The sequence below is a fragment of the Oncorhynchus nerka genome, linkage group LG1 (genome assembly GCF_034236695.1).
Source record: "Oncorhynchus nerka isolate Pitt River linkage group LG1, Oner_Uvic_2.0, whole genome shotgun sequence".
In the NCBI taxonomy this organism is placed as follows: Eukaryota; Metazoa; Chordata; class Actinopteri; order Salmoniformes; family Salmonidae; genus Oncorhynchus; species Oncorhynchus nerka.
Window position 1 is genome coordinate 10,110,400 of NC_088396.1, and position 22,229 is coordinate 10,132,628.

Genomic DNA, 22,229 nt, shown 5'->3' on the forward strand with positions numbered 1-22,229 from the left:
CTTGTGACTTTTATGTAGCCTGATCCCAGATCTGTTTTTGCTTTTGCCTAACAGACTGGCACCCAGGCTAACATGTATCCCTTATTGCTGCTCAAATTACAACTGTTTACATTGCCCTCCCATCTACTCTTTAATCTCATGAATAAAATTCCCCCCAGCCTCCTGGCCCCAGCTGTGTTCCGCCATCTTCCAGTACGCCGGCCAGATCCCAACTTCGCGCCACAGCCAGCCCCTCCTCATGTCCCGTCTGGAGAACCTCCTGGAGAGGGTGCGCTGTTCCACGGCTGGAGCCCAGGACCACTGGGAGGAGGAGGGCCCATCCTTCCAGCAGGTCCCCTGGGACGAGGTGGTGGCTCTCTGCATAGACCATAAGCTGAAGGACTGGCAACCCCCTGACAGCCCAGTTTGTGACGGTGAGATGACTATTGGTTTATCTACTCTGTCTGCTCTACTCAAGGCCTATTCTAGCACTTTGGGTGACATTTCCCGCACCAAAGACAAATGCAGCTCCTTATGCTAGACAGAATATACTGAGCTTTCAGCGGGATTTGAGACATCAAAGTACTGTATGAAGAAAGCAAGAAAACAAGTTAAAAAGCCTTTATTGCATTGGAATTTGTAAAGAGCTAAACTTAATCCCAGACTCTGGTGGTTCTGTTCCAGATGCAGTGACAGAAGATGGAGAGGTCCTGGTCTACTTCCCCAAGGAGGGACTGAAGGGCTTCCAGCCCCCGGCAGAGTGGACGGAGGCGGTCAGCCTCACACACAGAGAGAAGCAGCAGGAGACACAGGGGTAAGGAGGAGACTGGTTCACTACTCTGTCTCTCTTTCTCCCTCTATATTTCTCTCTCACTCTCAAATCTACTCCTGAGTCTGTTGGCTTATACTCCCTTCAGCGAATTGATAAATGAAAAATGATCGTTTCCTCTTCAGAGCCAGTCCAGGAGGCCTCGCAGCTCTCCCTCCCCTCAGACAGAAGCTGTTCCGGAGCCTGGTGGATCGTCCGGACCGCTTTGCCCCCTGCCACACTCTGGACATCACACACACCCCCTCACTCCGGGACCTGCTGCCCCACAAGGTCCTCCACGGCCTCCAGGAGGAGAGGGCACACAGCCAGAGGTGTGAGGAACAGCTGCAGCGCTGGCTAGAGATAGAGCCCTTGGACTCTCTCTCAATGCCCCTCTTCATGCCCTCTAGCCTGCTCTCCATGACTAACATCATGGCCCCCATACGTACTTCTGGTGGTGCGTCCACTGCTACACAGGTACGACTGTCTTCGCACACACACACACACACACGTACATATATATGCACACACATAAACACTATTACAGTGCACTGAGAAAGTAAATACAATCTAGATACAATACCCCATAATGACAGTGAAAACAACATGTTTTTAGATTATTATTTTTTACATTAATTGAAAATGAAATACAGAAATATCTCATTTACAGTGCCTCTAGAAAGTATTCACAACCTTTTACTTTGCGTGTTACAGCCTGAATTCACTGGCCTATATTTTTTACAAATGAATTAAAAAGGAAAAACTGAAATGTCTTTAGTCAATAAGTATTCAACCCCTTTGTTATGGCAAGCCTAAATAAGTTCAGGGGTAACAAGTCACATAAATAAGTTGCATGGACTCTGTTTGCAATGATAGTGTTTAACATGATTTTTTAATGAATACCTCTCTCTGTACCCCACACATACAATTATCTGTAAGGTCCCTCAATCGAGCATTGAATTTCAAACACAGATTCAACTACAAAGACCAGGATGGTTTTCCAATGCTTTGCAAAGAAGGGCACCTATTGGTAGATGGGTGAAAGTAAAAGCAGACATTGAATATCCCTTTGAGCATGGTGAAGTTATTAATTACACTATGTAGTGACTGGGTGTCTTGATACACCACCTAAAGATACATGTGTCCTTACTAACTCAGTTGCCGGAGTGGAAGGAAACCTCTCTGGGATTTCACCATGAGGCTGATGGTGACATTAAAACAGGCCGTGATAGGAGAGAACTGAGGATGGATCAATGGCATTGTAGTTACTCCACAGTACTAACATAAATGACAGAGTGAGAAGAAGGAAGTCTGTACAGAATAAAACTATTCCAAAACATGCATCCTGTTTACAATAAGTCACTAAAGTAAAACTGCAAATAATGTGGTCAAGTAATGAACTTTGTACTCAATACAAATAGTTATGTTTGGGGCAAACCCAACACGTCACTGAGTACCACTCGTCATGTTTTCAAGCATGGTGGTGGCTGCATCGTGTTATGGGTATGCTCGTCTTTGACAAGGACTAGGGAGTTTTTTTTAATAAAACGAAATGTAATAGAGCTAAGCACAGGCAAAATCCTAAAGGAAAACCTGGTTCAGTCTGCTTTCCAACAGACACTGGGAGACAAATTCACATTTCACTTAACCTAAAACACAAGGCCAAATCTACACTGGCGTTGCTTGCCAAGAAGGCTGTGCATTTTCCTGAGTGGCCGAGTTATAGTTTTTACGTAAATCTGCTTGAAAATCTATGACAAGACTTGAAAAAGGCTGTCTAGGAATGATTAACAAACAACTTGACAGAGCATAAAGAATTTCAAATAATAATGTGCGAATATTGTCAAATCCAGGTATGCAAAACTCTTACAATTACCTAGAAAGCCTCACAACTATAATCGCTGGTCAAAGGAAATTCAGTCTATAACACAACATTTTGAAAAAGTCATGGGTTGTGAATACTTTCTGAAAGCACTGTAATTGATAATTTACACTGTTGAACATGTGTTAAACAAAACACACTAAGTAGGCTACTATAACAATATACACAACACACTATATACTGTAACCACTGTCCAGTAGTTTTAAAGTACTTTAGTAAAAAAAAAACTTATTTTGGGGGGAATTTGTACTGGCAGACTCACTAAACACACATGCTTTGTTTGTCAATTGTTTACGCGTTGGACTGTGTCCCTGGCTATCTGTGAATTTAAAAAACAAGAAAATTGTGCCGTCTGCTTAATATAAGGAATGTGAAATGATTTCTACTTTTACTTTTGATACTTAAGTACATTTGATCAATTACATGTACTTTTGATACTTAAGTACATTTGATCAATTACATTTACTTTTGATACTTAAGTACATTTGATCAATTACATGTACTTTTGATACATACTTTTATTTAAAACCAAATACGGTTACTGTAGTAGTATTTTACTGGGTGACTTTCACTTTTGAGTCATTTTCTATTAATGCATCTTTACTTTTACTTAAGTATGACAATTGGGTCCTTTTTCCACCACTGAATATACCCACTGTCTCTCTCACCCAAGTGTTGGGAGCATTTGCGATGAATAGTACAATAGTAGAGTGACTTAACTGATATACTTCAATGTCTTATTTTTTTGTAGGAGGCAGAATCAGAAGACCCTTTGGAGAAAGCAGAGTGCGATTGGCTCAAGGGTGCTCCTGTATCCATGGCGCAGCGCCTGAAGGAATTGGATAGGCTTTTATTAGCCAGTCGAGAGGAGGAGCTTGCGTGCGGGCTCAAGCTGAACAGCTTATTGAACATTGTCGAGGACTGAATCTCATGTTAAAGGCCACCACTTAGTTAAAGGCCTTAGCTTTTGCTGTTTGGACTTGTTGCCATCTGAAAATCTGTTATTGTGGTCAGAAAATGTAAACCCATAATATTGTCACTGTGTTTTTACTTTTTTAAATGTTGGTTTTCTAATTGAGAAGAAAGATTCATTGCTTTTTCTTTTTTAGTTTTGTTAAGTAGTTTTGCATTATGAAAGGGAACTGATTTGTTCCGTGTGTCTGCCTTCCTATAACGGGTGGATCTCAGTGACCTACACATGCAATTGCTTGACAGACCTAACATGACTTAAGTTTATATCCACGATTATGTATTCGTTGTAATTAGTTGCTTAGTCTTCTTGTAGATGTTTTTTTTATATCCCAAGGATGGTTTATTATCATATTTCTCCATATGAACTGATTTAGGGATATTTTGTGGATTGACCCAAATGAATTACTTTGGTTATGTTTGTGCCTATGTTTCATTTTGAGCTATATTTGTCTAAAATGCTGGGGTTATATTTGTCATAGTAATCTAAATAAGTCTTCTGATGAATGTTGCCATATAGTGTTCTTAACTGACATGCCTAGTTAAATAAAGGTAAAATAAATAGATATGTCAAGAGTTCATGGTAAAGCTCTCACATTCACGAAAGCAACATGTTCGAGCACTCATTAGAGCGCCACATTGAAACTCCGCCCATTTCCCCGCCTCTCTAAATTGTGATTGGACAGTCGTTTGTCTGCTCATATCTCTCCATGCAAAAACCACCTCGGGTGGTACTGCTTGGTACCATGGGAAGGGCAGTCCTCTGTGGCACGAGTTAGTGTTTATCCAACGGAAATATTTTGAAAGGAGAACTTCAATTCCCACAGTATCACAAATGGGGGCCGATCCTGTGGATCAGAGCTGAAGTTTGCGGAGGATTTAATTCATTCATAAGGTTTTAATGATGACCGAGGGAACGTAAGTACAGAACGAACATGTTCAATTATGTGTATGAAATTATATATGCTATAAAAGTAAACGTTTGTAGGAAGTTATAACTTGCTAATTGATTGGTAGCTGATTGCTTTGTGCTCTTTCACAAGATTAACTTGGATCAGAAAGGACATGCATGCTCATTAGGAAAGGAACAAGATACATGTCAACGACTATCAATTTCAACAATGGCCATTATGTACAATACAAATTGTGGTGCAGAATTACTCAAGCGCCACACCCACTGGGCACAGACTTCAATTCAACGTCTATTCCACGTTGGTTCAACGTAATGTCATTGAAATGACGTGGAAACAACGTCGATTCAACCAATGTGTTCCCAGTGGATATGCGCGCCCATGAATTCCATACGCATACGCATACGCGCGCTGTCAATTGTTGCACCCTCAGATGCCTTCGTAGAAGGGGGGGGCCGTACAAGACGGAGCCAGCGACAGACCTGACCCGCTGGAGGCTGAGTAACACAGAGGGCAGGCAGACATGGCGCTATGTAGAGGATCAAGACACACCAGACAGGGAGCAGACTATGCTTGAAGCCCATTCACTTGGTTTGGATACGGTACACATACTCATCCGTGTTTATTTTTCACTAGCCATTGGGAATGTCAACTGTATCTACTAAAGGAGAGGACTTACCTAGGCAACCTTCTCTCGATACATTTCGTATTATATATTCTGTACGGAAAACCAAGACACTAATTAGTATGAAGTTACTTTTATTCTGTACGTAAATCCGAGACACTATTTAGTATGATGTTACGTTTCATATGGTATGTATTAATTTGTGGATGTCCATCACCCATTTTATATGATATGTTACGAATTTCAATTCGCATTATATGTTATGAGTTTGCTAAATGTATAACAAGCTGCAAATTTGCCAAATGTATGATACTTTTGGTCATGTAGTGTATGTGGACACTTGCTCGTTGAACATCTTATTCCAAAATCATGGGCATTAATATGGAGTTGGTCCCCCCTTTGCTGCTATAACAGCTTCCACTTTTATGGGAAGGCTTTCCACTAGATGTTGGAATATTGCTGCGGGTCTTGCTTCCATTCAGCCACGAGCACTAGTGAGGTTGGGCAGTGATGTTGGATGATTAGGCCTGGTTCACAGTCGGTGTTCCAATTATTCTCAAAGGTGTTTGATGGGCAAGAGGTCAGGGCTGTGCAGGCCAGTCAAGTTCTTCCACACCGATCTCAACAAACCATTTCTGTATGGACCTGGCTTTGTGCACGGGGCATTGTAATGCTGAAACAGAAAAGGGACTTCCCCAAACTGTTGCCACAAGGTTGGAAGCACAGAATCGTCTAGAAAGTCATTGTATGCTGTAGCGTTAAGATTTCCATTCACTGGAACTAAGTGAACCATGAAGTGAACCATGAAAAACAGCCCCAGACCATTATTCCTCCTCCACCAAACTTTACAGTTAGCATTATGTATTCGGCAGATAGCGTTCTTCTGGCATCCGCCAAACCCAGAATCGTCTGTTGGACTTCCAGATGGTGAAGCGTGATTCATTTCCACTGCTCCAGAGTCCAATGGCCGCGAGCTTTACGCCACTCCAGACCATGCTTGGCATTGCTCATGGTGATCTTAGGATTCTGTGCGGCTGCTCGGCCATGGAAACCCATTTCATGAAGCTCCGGATGAACAGTTATTGTGCTGACGTTGCTTCCAGAGGCAGTTTGGAACTCGGTAGTGAATGTTGCAACCGAGGACAGGCGATCTTTAGGTGCTTCAGCACTCAGCGGTCCTGTTCTGTGAGCTTGTGTAGCCTACCACTTCACGTTTGAGCCGTTGTTGCTCCTAGATGTTTCCACTTCACAATAACAGCACTTACAGTTGACCAGGGCAGACATTTTCCTAACTGACTTGTTGGATGACGGTACCATGTTGACGGTGCCATGTTGAAAGTCACTGAGATCTTCAGGAAGGCCATTCTACTGCCAATGTTTGTCTATGGAGATTGCATGGCTGTATGCTCAATTTTATACACCAGTCAGCAACGGGTGTGGCTGACTGGCCAAATGAGTCAAATCCACTCATTTGAAGGGGTGTCCACATATTTTGTATATATTGTGTATGTTACAAATACCGGCGAGGTGGCTAACGTTAGCTAGGGGTTAGGGTTAAGTTTAGGAGTTAGGTTTAGGGCAAGGGTTAGCAGACATGCTAAGTAGTTGCAAAAGTTTTAAGTAGTTGAAAAATGAGGCCTACATCTCTTATGTAACCATATGAAACCTAACATAACATACTCATTTCAGTGTCTCTGATTTACTTTTACTATGTTACGTCTAGTCCATGAGAACAGACTGACCTAGGCTATCTGAAGTGTAAGCATTAGGCATGACAGGTAGCCTTAAGGCTAGAGCGTTAGGCCAATAACCGCAAGGTTGCTGGTTCGAATACTGGAGCCGACCAGGTGGAAAATCTGTAGCTGTGTCCTTGAGCAAGGCACTTAACCCTAATTGCTCCAGGGGTGCTGTACAATTGTGACCCCACTCCCTGTGGGTGTCTCAGGGGTAGTTGAAATGCAAAAAAATTGAAATAAATAAAATTTCCATTGCACACTTGTATTGCATTTTTTGGATTGCCTACATGTCCCCTTAGTTGGCCTTCATTGTAAATAATAATTTGTTCCTTAATTGACTCAAATCAATATAAATTGAACAGGTAAAATATAAGCACCCCCCAAATTATTATAATATATTATTAGTTGAAGCCATAAACCGTATGGTTGAAACCCTTGCAAGAATAAGTGCATATTCTCTCATCCTAACCTCTTATACATATGTGTCATTGAAGTATAAATTCAATGATAGAATAGTTGGGCCCCACAAGAACAAAAGGTGGAACTAAATCTCTCCTCTAACGAGCTTGTCATTAGTGTTGTGACCTTTGACCCATGCTTTGTTGTGACAGTACCTATGCCCCTCTACAGAGTAAATTCATCCCTGGCTCTCCCTCAGCCCACACTGCAGTGGAGTCAGCCCTGAAGGGCATGGCATTCTACAGCCAGCTCCAGGCAGAAGATGGCCACTGGGCAGGAGACTACGGAGGACCCCTCTTCCTGCTACCAGGTACACACAATTAGATGCACTTTCAGAGGAAGTACAGTATGCATCTCGTAAAATTAAATGTCTGCATAATGCCATCCAATATTCACTTCCATATTTACAGATAATGTATGTACACATAACAAGCACGGTCATTGAGTTTTATTGTGTCATGTCCATGGGAAAATAACAGTGGACGGGGTCGGACGTGGTTATCGTGTACATTATGCCATGGTAGTTATAATGTAATACATGGGTTATGAAAACAGTAAAAACACTCAAGTTAACGATGAGACTCACATCTGTACTTACAACATCTGAGGTGACATCAGTGGTCTGTCTGTTTGTCTGTGCTATCCTCAGGTCTCCTGATCACCTGTCACATAACCCAGATCCCTCTCCCTGAGGCCTGGAAGAAGGAGATGGTGAGATACCTGCGCTCTGTCCAGCTGGCTGATGGAGGCTGGGGCCTGTGAGTGTTCTCATCACTGCTCTCCTTCACTTCTACCCCAAAATACAGTGTGAAAATAAGAGGGATGCCCACTCACACTGTTTAGATATTCTCCAGTAGTTCAATTAGAAATGTTTCTACCACAGCTTATGAGGCTTGTGAGTATCAGCGCAGTCAAAGCTTCAAAGATTTCTTATTGTTGTGTTTTGGTCATTTCTTGTCAGACACATTGAAGACAAGTCCACAGTGTTTGGCACGGCCCTCAGCTACACAACCCTGAGGATTCTGGGAGTGGGACCGGATGACCCGGATATGGTTAGGGCCAGGAACAACCTGCACAACAAAGGTCTTATTTAACAATTTAATTTTTTTTGGGGGGGTCAATTAATTGAGCTCTTTGAAAAAAATGAAAGGGAATGTTGGAGAGCATCACCTGTATATGTTTTAAACCTGAAATAAAAAGTGTCTAAATGCTTTTAACCTCATAAGAGGTGAAATTGTTACCATTGTAGAGTCAGATCATGTCTGTGTGTCTGTCTGTTGTACAGGAGGCGCGGTTGGCATCCCCTCCTGGGGTAAATTCTGGTTGGCCATCCTCAATGTGTACAGCTGGGAAGGAATGAACACGCTCCTCCCGGAGATGTGGTACGCTTGATGTCCTGATACGAATTTGATCAGAATTGTACATAGATTTTAATTCGCCTTTATATAGCACCTATACATAAAAGTTGAAATTCGATAGGCCGCTCACTCTTGAATACTTGTGAACTTTAACCTTTATTTGGGATATTGATTCCCTCAGCTATGTTTCAACTTGTCCTGTTCTTTGGTCCATGTTTTGTCCTCTATTCAGGCTGTTCCCTACCTGGTTCCCTGCTCACCCATCCACTCTCTGGTGCCACTGTCGCCAGGTCTACCTCCCTATGAGCTACTGCTACGCTGTCAGGTTTGCTGCCAAGGAGGACCCCCTGGTGCTCAGCCTCAGACAGGTGCAGTAGTTACTTCACCCCACCTGGGGGCGACATGTTTCTGTCATAGTGCTCCACTCACTCCGGCCAGAAGTTGCCCACGTAGGCACAGCCCCAAAGATCAGCTAGGATAAGATGGAGCTGCAATAGAGTGCATGGACTTAGTAGCATCCTTCTCTGTTCTATAGGAGCTGTATGTCCAGGACTATGCCACCATCAACTGGCCTGGTCAGCGGAACAATGTGGCAGCATGTGACATGTACACACCACACAGCACGCTACTCACCGTGGCTTACAGTAAGCACTGCACATACCGTATTAATAGTTTGTGATTGGTCATTTGTGACGACGTTATAACTGTAACCTTGAATTCTCTGTTCTTCCTCAGTGGTCATGAACGTGTATGAGGCCCACCACAGCAGCAGTCTACGAGGAAGAGCGGTCAAAGAGCTGTACGACCACATACAGGCTGACGACCGTTTCACCAAGTGCATCAGCATCGGCCCAGTAAGAAACTGAACTTTAATCGAAGTACCTTTTTTTTTTTTTTTTGATGCCACTTGTGTTTTATTATCTAAATTATCTAGTATTTCCTTGCACTTCCCAGCTGGAATCCTTTTTTGTGAAACATTGGTTTGCAATATTATCACAGCAAAGAAGTTACTGCGAACAATGAACACAGTTCTTTCCCCTCAGACATCATTGCACGGGCGGTAGACCAGAAGCATATGTACTGGATTTATTTTCTTTACCTCGATATGCAACGCTTCCCCACCTCTGCTTCTTCAACGAAACAAAAACGACAACGGCCGTGGGGCGGATAACATTAGTGGCGCTATTTCCCCTAGTGCGGATTCCATCTTTAATGCTGTTTTGGCCGTTTACACTGGTTTAAGGTGATCCAGAATTGTGTGTCAGTTGTTACGTGGCGGTGATTTAACGCCTAGTTTCACTCCTCAGATCTCCAAAACGATCAACATGCTGGTGCGCTGGCACGTGGACGGACCCTCTTCCGCTGCCTTCCAGGAGCACGTGTCCAGGATCCCAGACTACCTCTGGTCAGTCAGTTAGTGAGTCAGTTGTATGTGACAATGCAGTAGGTTGTGAGCGTGTTTACTTACATGTTTGTTTTCCATTTCCTGCTTTGCGATAGGCTGGGATTGGATGGTATGAAAATGCAGGTATGTTGGGTATTGGCTAGCCATGATATACAGAATGTCGTTAATCTTTTGCATTATGGGCTGGTTTCCTGACCCAAATTAAGTAGACAGAAAAGCACTTTTAATGTCTGACCTGTTTTCCTGACATGCAGTCTGGTTGTGTTCCTATAGGGAACCAATGGATCACAGCTATGGGACACGGCTTTCACAGCTCAGGCGTTCCTAGAAGTGAGATATTCATGTTACTCTACAAAGAATACAAAGAACCCATCTGACTTGTTCATCATGCTTTACGTTCTGCCTGCATTACTCTCCATTCATGTGATGATTGATAACTGTAAAGATGTCAAAGTTGAGAGGATTTGTAATGTTTTTGTGTTTTTCCCTCAATTGGGGTCATTCAGGCAGGGGCTCAGGACAGCCCCAGGTTAGAAGAGTGTCTTAAACACGCCCACCAGTTCCTCACCATCACACAGGTGAGAGCGTCACAGGAAATGGGCTTGAGTTCCTCACACAGATCACAGAGTCTAGTGTATTGGCTCGCTGCCAGACAAAACACCTTGAGGGCACACATTCCTCGGTTCCTAATACACCTGTTGCTTTTATATGGATTTTTTCCCGATGTCTGACCAGTTTTTCTCCTTTCATCAGATACCAGACAACCCCCCAGAATACCAGAAATACTACAGACAGATGAACAAGGTGAACCATTACTGCCAGTCAGAGGAAGTGTCTGCGTGTCCTGTATGGGTGTGTTTGTCCTGCAAGACCGTGTGCGTGTGTCCTGTATGGTCGTGTGTGAGTGATTGTGTGTATTTGTCCTGCGCATCCGTGTGTCCTGCATGGTTGTGTGCGTGCATTTGTGTGTGTGTGTGTTTGTCTATGCGCGCTTACATGCATGAATGTGTGTTTATCAGGGAGGGTTCCCCTTCAGCACGCGGGACTGTGGCTGGATCGTGGCCGACTGCACGGCAGAGGGCCTAAAGTCAGTGATGCTTCTGCAGGAACACTGTCCCTTCATCAGTCAGCACGTCCCCTCAGAGCGCCTGTGTGACTCCGTCAATGTGGTCAGTGGCAACACCAACTAACTTCTATCTACTGTACAACCCAATCACAGTTTTTACCACAACTTGATATATCGTGTCGGGGGCTTTTCTCGATTTTTCATTTATTTTCCTCTCTACTATCTCCCCAACTTTCAACTTCTTTCAAGATGATGTCTCACGGTGCTGATAATAATGCAAATTCTCAGCTCATGTTTGATTCCATCATACAACAAAAAAGCAACATACAATACTGACACTTGCCCTGGTTGACTGTGTGTTGCAGTTGCTAAGCATGAGAAACAGAGACGGCGGTTTTGCCACTTATGAGACCAAGCGAGGAGGGAGACTGTTGGAGCTACTCAACCCCTCAGAGGTGTTTGGTGAGTCTTTCACCCCCCCCCCCGATCCCTGTGTTGTATTTATGGATATAATACCTTTTTTTGGATATAAATACAAGCTTTGTACTCTCTCCCACCACCACCCCTATCTCTTTCTTTCAGGTGACATCATGATAGACTACACCTATGTGGAGTGCACCTCAGCAGTCATGCAGGCTCTGAGACACTTCCAGCACGTGTACCCTGAATACCGGACAGAGGAGATCAGGTACACGCACACACACATGCTATACCTCTAGCCTGGAACCCTAACCCTCTCCAAGCTGCTGCCTAAAAGCATCACTTTCTCTAACTGTTTTAACTCAGGTCCACTCTGAGAGAAGGATTGGAGTACTGCCGGAGGGTGCAGAGGCCCGATGGGTCATGGGAAGGGTAAGTAGCTTCCGGTCTCACTTACAGCGCATTCAGAAAGTTTTCAGACCCCTTGACTTTTTCCACATTTGGTTACGTTACAGCCTTATTTTAAAATTGATTACATATTTTTTTTGTTCTTATCGATCTACACGCAATACCCCATAACAGGTTTTTAGAAATGTTTGCAAATTTATTACAAATAAAAAAAAGAAATACATTATTTACTTAAGTATTCAGATCCTTTGCTATGAGACTTGAAATTGAGCTCAGGTGCATCTTGTTTCTATTGATCATCCTTGAGATGTTTCTACAACTTGATTGGAGTCCACCTGTGGTAAATTCAATTGATTGGACATGGCACACACCTGTCTATATAAAGGCACACACCTGTCTATATAGAAAAGGCACACACCTGTCTATATAAGGTCCCACAGTTGACAGTGCATGTCAGAACAAAAACCAAGCCATGAGGTCGAAGGAATTCTCCGTAGAGCTCCGAAACATGATTGTGTCAAAGCACAGATCTGGGGAAGGGTACCAAAAAATGTCTGCAACATTGAAGGTCACCAAGAACGCAGTGGCCTCCATCATTCTTAAATGGAAGAAGTTAGGAATCACCAAGACTCTTGCTAGTGTTGGCTGCCCGGCCAAATAGGTGGAGAAGGGCCTTGGTCGGGGAGGTGACCAAGAACCCGATGGTCACTCTGACAGAGCTCCAGTGTTCCTCTGAGGAGATGGGCGGGCCTTTCAGAAGGACAACCATCTCTGCAGCACTCCACCAATCAGGTCTACATGTAGAGTGGCCAGACGGGAGCCATTTCTCAGTAAAAGGCACATGACAGCCCGCTTGGAGTTAAAGGACTCTCAGACCATGAGAAACAAGAATCTCTGTTCTGATGAAACCAAGATTGAACTCTTTGTCCTGAATGCGAAGCGTCACGTCTGGAGGAAACCTGGCACCATCCCAACGGTGAGGTGTGGTGGTGGTGGCAGCATCATGCTGTGGGGATGTTTTTCAGCGGCAGGGACTGGGAGACTAGTCAGGATCAAGGCAAAGATGAATGGAGCAAAGTACAGTGAGATCCTTGATGAAAACCTGCTCCAGAGCACTCAGGATCTCTGACTGGGGAGAAGGTTCACCTTCCAAAAGGACAACGACCCTAAGCACATAGCCAAGACAACGCTGGAGTGGCTTCGGGACAAGTCTCTGAATGTCCTTGTGTGGCCCACCAGAGCCCGGACTTGAACCCGATCGAACATCTCTGGAGAGACCTGAAAATAGCTGTGCAGCAATGCACCCCATCCAACCTGACAGAGCTTGAGAGGATCTGCAGAGAAGAATGAGAGAATCTCCCGAAATAGAGGTGTGCCAAGCTTGTAGCAAGGTACAAAGTATTGAGTAAAGGGTCTGAATACTTATGTAAATGTGACATTTGTTTTTTTTTTAATTAAAATTTGCAAAAGAAATCTAAACTTGAGTTTGCTTTGTCATTATGGGGTATTGTGTGTATAAAATAAGAAAAACATTTTTTTAATCAATTTTAGAATAAGGCTGTAACCTAACAAAATGTGGAAAAAGTCCAGGGGTCTGAATATTTTCCAAATGCACTATATATCATGGCTGAGTGTCTCCTCGTCTCCTTTACTTCATGACCAAGGAAAGCATTGGGCATCTAAGTATATAAAGCTATTAAAGGTCATAAGGAATCATTTAGGGCCCTATGACAACTGATGGGTGAGATAATATGGATAGGTCTTCTCCATGTTGATTCCATCTAACAAGTCCAAAACACTGGTCATAAAGGAAAGGATACAAGTAAAAAAGGCTATTGAAGACTGTCAGGACTCTGGATGTGATTTGAATATAATGTGATTTGAATGCCAGTGTCTGTGATTTGAATGCCAGTGCCTGTGATTTGAATTCCAGTGTCTGTGATTTGAATGCCAGTGCCTGTGATTTGAATGCCAGTGCCTGTGATTTGAATACCAATGCCATGTGATTTGAATGCCAGTGCCTGTGATTTGAATACCAATGCCATGTGATTTGAATGCCAGTGCCTGTGATTTGAATACCAATGCCATGTGATTTGAATGCCAGTGCCTGTGATTTGAATACCAATGCCATGTGATTTGAATGCCAGTGCCTGTGATTTGAATACCAATGCCATGTGATTTGAATGCCAGTGCCTGTGATTTGAATACCAATGCCATGTGATTTGAATGCCAGTGCCTGTGATTTGAATGCCAGTGCCATGTGATTTGAATACCAATGCCATGTGATTTGAATGCCAGTGCCTGTGATTTGAATGCCAATGCCATGTGATTTGAATGCCAGTGCCTGTGATTTGAATGCCAGTGCCTGTGATTTGAATACCAATGCCATGTGATTTGAATGCCAGTGCCTGTGATTTGAATACCAATGCCATGTGATTTGAATGCCAGTGCCTGTGATTTGAATACCAATGCCATGTGATTTGAATACCAATGCCATGTGATTTGAATGCCAGTGCCTGTGATTTGAATACCAATGCCATGTGATTTGAATGCCAGTGCCTGTGATTTGAATACCAATGCCATGTGATTTGAATACCAATGCCATGTGATTTGAATGCCAGTGCCTGTGATTTGAATGCCAATGCCATGTGATTTGAATGCCAATGCCATGTGATTTGAATGCCAGTGCCTGTGATTTGAATGCCAGTGCCTGTGATTTGAATGCCAGTGCCTGTGATTTGAATGCCAGTGCCTGTGATTTGAATGCCAGTGCCATGTGATTTGAATACCAATGCCATGTGATTTGAATGCCAGTGCCTGTGATTTGAATGCCAGTGTCTGTGATTTGAATGCCAGTGCCTGTGATATACCAGTGCCTGTGATTTGAATACCAATGCCATGTGATTTGAATACCAATGCCATGTGATTTGAATTCCAATGCCATGTGATTTGAATGCCAATGCCTGTGATTTGAATGCCAATGCCTGTGATTTGAATGCCAATGCCATGTGATTTGAATGCCAATGCCATGTGATTTGAATGCCAATGCCATGTGATTAGAATGCCAGTGCCTGTGATTTGAATGCCAGTGCCATGTGATTTGAATGCCAGTGCCTGTGATTTGAATGCCAGTGCCTGTGATTTGAATGTCATGTTGTTATTCATTCTTCTGCGTCATACGGACCATTTAGTTATGTGTCCTTCCTAGGGTTGCAAAATTCTGGTAACTTTCCCCCAAAAAGTTTTCCAGAAATCCCGGTTGGAAGCTTCTCGGAATCAGGAGGGAATAGGCAGGAAATCCTACTGTGCTTTTTCAACCCTAGTGCTTTCTTATTGTGGTGTGTGTTGCCTAGATCCTGGGGAGTGTGCTTCACCTATGGGGTCTGGTTCGGCTTGGAGGCCTTTGCCTGCATGGGTCACACCTACCATGATGGGTAAGGATCCTTAGTGCCGGAGGAAGACATGTACACACCACATTCAAAGGAAACACGAATGTCTGTGGAATCGTTTTTTCAAACCTTTAAAAATACATCTTTCCCACTCTCTCTCTCTGTCTGTTTCTGCCTCCTTTCTCTCTCCAGCAGTGGTGTGTGTAAGGAGGTGCAGAGTGCCTGTGATTTCCTGGTGGCCCACCAGATGGAGGATGGGGGCTGGGGTGAGGACTTTGAGTCCTGTGAGCAGCGTCGCTACGTGCAGAGTGCTAACTCCCAGATCCACAACACCTGCTGGGCCCTGCTGGGCCTCATGGCTGCTAGGTAACAGTAACTATTTATGTAACTGCCTTGTAATTACTTATTTAACTAACGTAAACTTACTCACTTTTGTACATCGCCTTGGTCCATACAATTGACCTTATTTTAGCACCCAAAAAAACGTAATACTTCCAGATCAACTGTAATGTCAATACCATTGTAAAGCACAATTTCTCCCCTTTCCAACAAAATCCATGCCGAGACCTTCGCGTTGCCCGTTTCTGCATGATTCAAGAAGGCAATGAGCTCCGTCGGGTCGTTTTTAAAATGGCGGGTGGAGAAGTGAAACTAATGCGTGATAGTAAGAAAGAAAGATGTCGTGTGGGGAAACTGCTTTTTTTCACTCGATCTGTCCAAATTATCACCTTTAAAATGTAAATAAAACACTATAAAGAGTTTATATAATGTGTCATTACATACCTATTTGAAGGTTTGTGTCGCGCTTGAATCAGGTTTTCAGGGCGGTGCTAAAGTGATCTTAGAAGTAAACCGCAGCTTTTGAGAGTCATGATCGCTTGCAGTGAAGACGCAAAAAAATGTAAATGATGAGAGAAGTGCTACACCTGGTGGAGAGAGATTGTAAAGACAGAAATAGTTGCTTTATGCGTGCTGTACGTTACGGCATGACACGTCACGATGTAACGGAGGGTCAGTTTTTTTCAACTTTTCTCCAATACTATAGAGCCATTATGATGTCGATCAACGATTGAATAGAAACGTAGTTCACACCCCAGATTTGGAAGTCAACACAGTCGCTACAGTCCCATTAGTTTTCTTTGTTGCGATTGCGCACATTTGTACGGAATGGGGTGAGTTTACATTACCTTGTAACTACCTATGAGACTACCTTGTAACTACCTTTAATAACTACTGTTAGGTTCTAAATAACAGGGTAAAAAATGACAGACAACTATAAAAGCTCAAACCAAGTTTATTCACCCAAAGGGTCGGACAGCAGAACAGGCAAATACATGTTTCCACCAGCACAAGTGTATATATACCCCAATTTGTGTGAAGCATCCTCCTTCCCTCTTAACATGATATCTTTATTGCTAGGCAGGAAGTTAAGTGATGCGGGCAATAAACTGATCCTTCTCCCTTAATGTGACCTGACCCCAACCCCCATTCCTCACTAAACCACCTCTCTTCACCCTTATCAGTGACTCTAACCATGTGATTGCCTTTCCTTTCCTCAGTACATTCCAAGCACAATTGCCTCCACCATATACATTCCCCCTACAGATAATCATTCACTTCTGGTGTAGAAACCAGACTATGGCACTCCTCATTTCCATATGATACCTGATAATTAACAATATTTAAAGTTTAAGAGTCAGAACCCATCACTACCTTGTAACTACATGGTTTAAAACAATATGATATAAAGTGGGACCAATCATCCTCAGTATGTTTAAGTTGTAGACCCACAATCTCTTCTCTGCTCTGTGGCAGGTACCCAGATGCACAGGTGATTGAGAGAGGAATACAGCTGTTGGTTGACAAGCAGCTGCCCAATGGAGACTGGCCACAGGTGAGTCCCCGCCTCTGTCACACTGTGCTCAGTGGTTAGCTCCACCCAAGGCTCAAGCATGAAGTTGTCAAATTGTTTAGCATAATCTGTTGTTGAATGTCTGGCCCTCTGGATGTTTGTCATTCTTTCATGTACTGTATTGTAGATTGTGTCAGTGTGTATATTTGGAGCCCAAGAAGCAGTGTAGAGTATTCTTACTAGAGATACATACTATGAAGAATAACCTGAAGCTTTATAGATGACCACAACTGTATTTTGGCCTATCTCTCCTCAGGAAAACATCTCGGGAGTATTCAATAAGAGCTGTGCCATCAGCTACACTTCCTACAGGAACGTCTTCACCGTGTGGACGCTGGGACGCTTCTTTAACCTCTTCCCCTCCAGCCCTCTGGCCGGGAAGGTGAAGCTGTGAGGTCAGAGGTCACCTCATCAGCAAGGATTGGAACAGTGCCCTTTCTAATCTATACATAAAGAACGGTCGTGAAACAGGGTTGGGGAGTAATGGATTACATGTAATCTGTTAAATGTAACTGATTCTAAAAGTATTTTTTTTACCTGTAATCCGTTACCAGCTAAAATATTGTAATCAGATTATAGATACTTTTGAAAAACTAGATGATTACTTCTTCCTCAATAACATTCAAATAATCTTAAATGTGTTCCGCTTGAGAGAGAGTCAGAGACCATTACACACCAAATGTGTTTAATGATATGTGGGAAAAGAGCAGGAATAGGCTTTTGTAGACTACAGTCCAAGCTATGTCTTCCAATGGTGCGACTGCTGTCAGCATCAAAGATTATTCATCCAATTTGAATAAACGCTTGGAGGTAAGGATGACAGCAGTGTTGTAGCCTACGGGTGCTAGGATATCACTTATTATTGATATCTATATAGCTCATTGATGTGAATCACACTGCTGCTCAATCTAATTCGTGCTGATAAAAGAAAAATGCCCATAGGCCTAACGGACACATGCTCAAACACACACACAGCTGCAAATTATTGAGATATCAAAGTGTCACCAACAAAAGCTTAAATAGGCCTATAGCAAATGCAGCATATGGAAATCATTTTTCACATGCAAATAGCACTTTTCCAAGTCCTATTTTTGAAGACCCAAGGGGTATGAAATCAATTGGAAGGATTGGAAATCTGACAGACTTGATTTTCAATGTGAAGATGTAGCCTACTCATTTTATTATCTATATTAAAGTAGAAAGCTATCGTTTAAAAGAAGCCTACATAACTATAAAGTAAAATGCAACATCTATTTATTGCCAGAACTTTGTAAACTCTAACATTGATTTATCCTGCAATAGATGTCATTCAATTGGTAATATTCATTTTTGTCTTCTTCTAATGCCGCTTAAGGGGAAAGTAATCTAAAAGTAACTTAAAGTTTAGCAGATTACGTTACTGAGTTAGGTTCATCCAAATGTTAGTGATTACAATTGTGGACAGGTAACTAGCAACTATAACAGATTGCATTTCTAAAGTAACCTCCCCAGCCCTGTTCGTAAAAGTTACGTTTTTCAATTTTTCTACTGGGTGAGTCCTGAAAAGACCTCAACCTTGGGATCACCTTACCTTGCCTGCTATTTTAACATTCCTCTTGCCTTACATTTTGGTGGGACTGAACTCTTCGAAACAAACCTTTTTAGCTGCTATGTGAGAAATGAGGGTGTCATTTTGGCATCTGTATTATGAAATAAAAATCGAGCCCGTAAATCAATCTGTAAATAGTGCTGAAATAAAAGTGTTTCCATGTTGCCTATTAATATCAACCTTAGTTTCTGAAAATCTATTGATGTAATTGATTTGTAATGAAATCTTATTTTGAAATGCAGAATAAAGTCATTTTGGATGGTTTCACTAATTCACTATTTCTCTCTTGCAACAGCTGATGATGTTTGAGTGGGAGAACAGTGTGAGTCAAACCTACCAACCAGTAGCCCGTGACCCGTCCTGCATCAATACACACACACCTTCTCTCTCACCGAATTTGCCAAATCAAAGTATCTAATGGAATTCAAGGTGCGGTTTTGGGGAGTGTTTGTAACTTTCAACTTTTTTTGTGTGTGTGTGCGTCTGTGTTTGTGTTTGTGTGGGTGTAGGGTGCAGCTATCTGGACAAAAAGCTATCTATGCCACTGTCAATCGTAGCAATAGTGAAGGGAGATCATATGATAACACACAGTAGAAGTGTTGCACAATAGGCATTCCAAAGAAAGGCGTGCTTGATAGGTACATTTCTGTTTTCACCTCCCTCATGCCACATCCAATTTGTTTTGTTCCTGAAGCATGACTGCCAATAAGAATGCTGGTACTCACCTCATTCAACCCCTTCTCCACCAGACCTGGAATAATTTGTTTTAAATAGGATTTGTGCAAAGTTCCTTTTTTTTCGGGGGAACAAATTGTTACTTCGGATGTGAATACGGATCCCCCCCCCAAAAAAAACTTATTTGAATACAGATCTCAGAAATGGACTACTTTTTCTAAACAATTTCAACACAGATCTCAGAAAGTAACTGCTGTCGTGGAAATTCTAACCAAGTGAGAAAGACGTTGAGCTGGTCAGCGACTCCCTGTTCTTATTGTTAGGGATGCACCAATCTGAAATTTGGGGCCGATATCCTTGCCAAAAAACCCTGATACCGATATTAAACATTTTAGCGGCCTTTTAAGCATTCTAGAACAGTTAAATAGTTTAAATACACACACACACACACTGACGGTTGGCATTTACGTATGTCCCCATTACCAGTAAAAACATAATCAATCAAAACCTTCTTTCACTTACTTGCTGTGCTGTTTGTTGTTCATTTGTTCAGTCGTTTCATTCTCAACCAAGATTTCACCATACATGTCAAGTTTCAGCTGTCTGTCCGTGGCCTCTTCTGTCTTGGGTCCTCTTCTTCGGTGCGCACTGTCACTGTCTGTTTCCTTCTTGTCCAGCTGTGTCGGTACAATTTCACATAAACCCTGTTTCTTGCCTGCATCGAAGTAGCTGTCCTTGTACCTAGCATCGAGCATAGTGGCGATACAGTAAAGAGGCTCAGAGAGAATGCCACCGAATCACTTGTTCACAGCCTCTAGTAGAGGTTTTAACCCCACGGTCTGTATCGGCAGTTTTGTTGAGCAGGCGTTTCAATGCCATGACAGAGGGTATCATCACGTCTGCTGCAGATGCAGTTGAGGAGCTTATTTCTCCAGTCAGTTGTTCGAATGGAGCTAGCTAGTGTGTTCATGTTTCAAACATGTTCTCAAATGCCATTGAGACGGCAACAGCGGTATGGGGCTCGAGGTTCCCGACCAGTCGGCGAAAACCAACATCATCCACAACAGAGAACGGTTGATTGTCAAGGGCAATGAATTCTATTATCTTGGCGTTAATGGATTTCGCCTTTGAGTTGCCTCGCTGACTTGAACTTGTTTAGTTGTTGGAAGTGTGTGCTTAGTTTTTTTTTCTGCTTTTCTTCTAAGTAGTCACTGAACGTCTGGGGGTGATGCACTTTCAAATAAGCAATTAGGTTTGTGGTATTGAAAGATTTCACTTTCTCCCCTCCTCGGGAAATAATAGCAGCACAAACTTAGCATATGGCCTTTTTTTTAATCTTCCTTTGAAACTTCAAAATAGATCCACACAGAAGACATTGTAGGCTAGGTTAGGAATGCTGTGTTTTATGTGTAGCTCTGTATTTTTTTGTGGTGTCATTACGTCATCTACCTACGTTATTTATGTTTGCACGTCAGCATTGACATCAGTTTTGCACATCGGCGTTAACATCGGGCCGATGCCGATGTTGGCATTTTTAGCTAATATCGTCCGATTCCGATATGCTTACCGATATATCGTGCATCCCTACTAATTGTATAGAAACCAGTGTTTGACCCCTAAGACAAGGTTCTTCTTATCAGCTGTCCGTACTAGAGCCATCTCCTCCCTGGTACCTCAAGAGTACACAAACACCAATTCAATCTATGGAATGCAGGCTCCGACAGAGGACAAGACCATCATAAATCAGTTGCTAGCCCAAAACCCCAGAGGCCAACTCAGTACACACAGACGAGGGAGTACTAAGAAACCTTATTCGATGCATAAACAGTAGTAAAACGTAATCTTGTAATTTTCTACCATACTACTTTTCAGAAACTATTGGATTGGCTGCCTTCAACTAATGGCAGGGCTGTATCTGGAATTGCATGTTGAAGATCGAATGAATAGAGCACACACAAACTAGGGCAGGACCTAGTTATGAAAACTCTGGCCTAGCGGTTAGAACGTTGGGCCAGTAACTGAAAGGTCACTGGTTTGAATACCCGAGCCGACAAGGTGAAAAATCTGTTGATGTGCCCTTGAGCAAGGCCCTTAAGCCTAATTTGCTCCAGGGGGGCCATACTACTATGGCTGACCCTGTAAAATAACACATTTTACTGCACCTTTCCTGTGTATGTGACAACAAAACATTCGTTTTTTTCCTCCTTTGAATGTCCATTTCCCCAGGTGTACATTATCAAGTCAAACCAATTAATCAATGATATCAACTTTTCTTGTGCCTGTGTAATAAAAATGTAATTACCTTGAGCAACATTTTATTAGCATATTGTTACATAACTTTGGAAATGAACATTTTAATTGCATATCAATGAGCTAAGAGTTTTTAACTACTGTGCACAAGAGGAATAGTGGCTGTTCCTTATTCCACCTGTAATAACTCCATTATTATGCCATTATAAATCAATTCCCAAAGTCCTATGTAAGTAACAACAATGTTGCTATTGTAATAATCAAATGTATAAGAACTTGATGTCAAGTGTTACCTTATGTCTCACTCATTATGAAAATATATTTGTTAGTCATTTTGAAGCTGCAAAAGAGGTCTATTCTAATGTTGAGGTCATTATATTAATAGGCTA

General features: G+C 42.5%; 2 protein-coding genes across 3 annotated transcripts in view; both read left to right on the plus strand.

Moving 5' to 3' along the window:
- Positions 1 to 4,204, plus strand: part of mcm3ap (minichromosome maintenance complex component 3 associated protein) — a 26,067-nt gene extending 21,863 nt beyond the window's left edge. For both annotated transcript variants that reach the window (XM_029672873.2, XM_029672796.2), the window contains exons 25-28: positions 159 to 413; positions 664 to 793; positions 934 to 1,264; positions 3,421 to 4,204. In XM_029672873.2, the coding sequence (XP_029528733.2) occupies positions 159 to 413; positions 664 to 793; positions 934 to 1,264; positions 3,421 to 3,594 (890 nt within the window). In that variant the 3' untranslated portion in view covers positions 3,595 to 4,204. The remainder of the gene's footprint in view (positions 1 to 158; positions 414 to 663; positions 794 to 933; positions 1,265 to 3,420) is intronic.
- Positions 4,205 to 4,409: 205 nt separating this feature from the next.
- lss (lanosterol synthase (2,3-oxidosqualene-lanosterol cyclase)) lies at positions 4,410 to 19,186 on the plus strand. Its single transcript, XM_029673118.2, has 22 exons — positions 4,410 to 4,556; positions 4,983 to 5,151; positions 7,541 to 7,679; positions 8,019 to 8,127; positions 8,331 to 8,452; positions 8,655 to 8,751; positions 8,960 to 9,095; positions 9,263 to 9,371; positions 9,463 to 9,581; positions 10,035 to 10,132; positions 10,228 to 10,255; positions 10,406 to 10,462; positions 10,639 to 10,710; positions 10,886 to 10,936; positions 11,152 to 11,301; positions 11,564 to 11,660; positions 11,781 to 11,886; positions 11,985 to 12,050; positions 15,380 to 15,460; positions 15,608 to 15,781; positions 17,231 to 17,309; positions 17,584 to 19,186. The coding sequence occupies exons 1-22, from the start codon at positions 4,540 to 4,542 to the stop codon at positions 17,719 to 17,721; spliced, it is 2,214 nt and encodes a 737-aa protein (XP_029528978.2). The 5' UTR covers positions 4,410 to 4,539; the 3' UTR covers positions 17,722 to 19,186.
- Positions 19,187 to 22,229: the final 3,043 nt, after the last annotated feature.

What these genes read in the sequence shown, in the direction of transcription:
- lss (XM_029673118.2), top strand. An exon ending in CTGGGCCTCATGGCTGCTAG is followed by an intron (nt 15,782 to 17,230) that starts GTAACAGTAACT and finishes GCTCTGTGGCAG; the next exon opens with GTACCCAGATGCACAGGTGA. An exon ending in CCAATGGAGACTGGCCACAG is followed by an intron (nt 17,310 to 17,583) that starts GTGAGTCCCCGC and finishes ATCTCTCCTCAG; the next exon opens with GAAAACATCTCGGGAGTATT.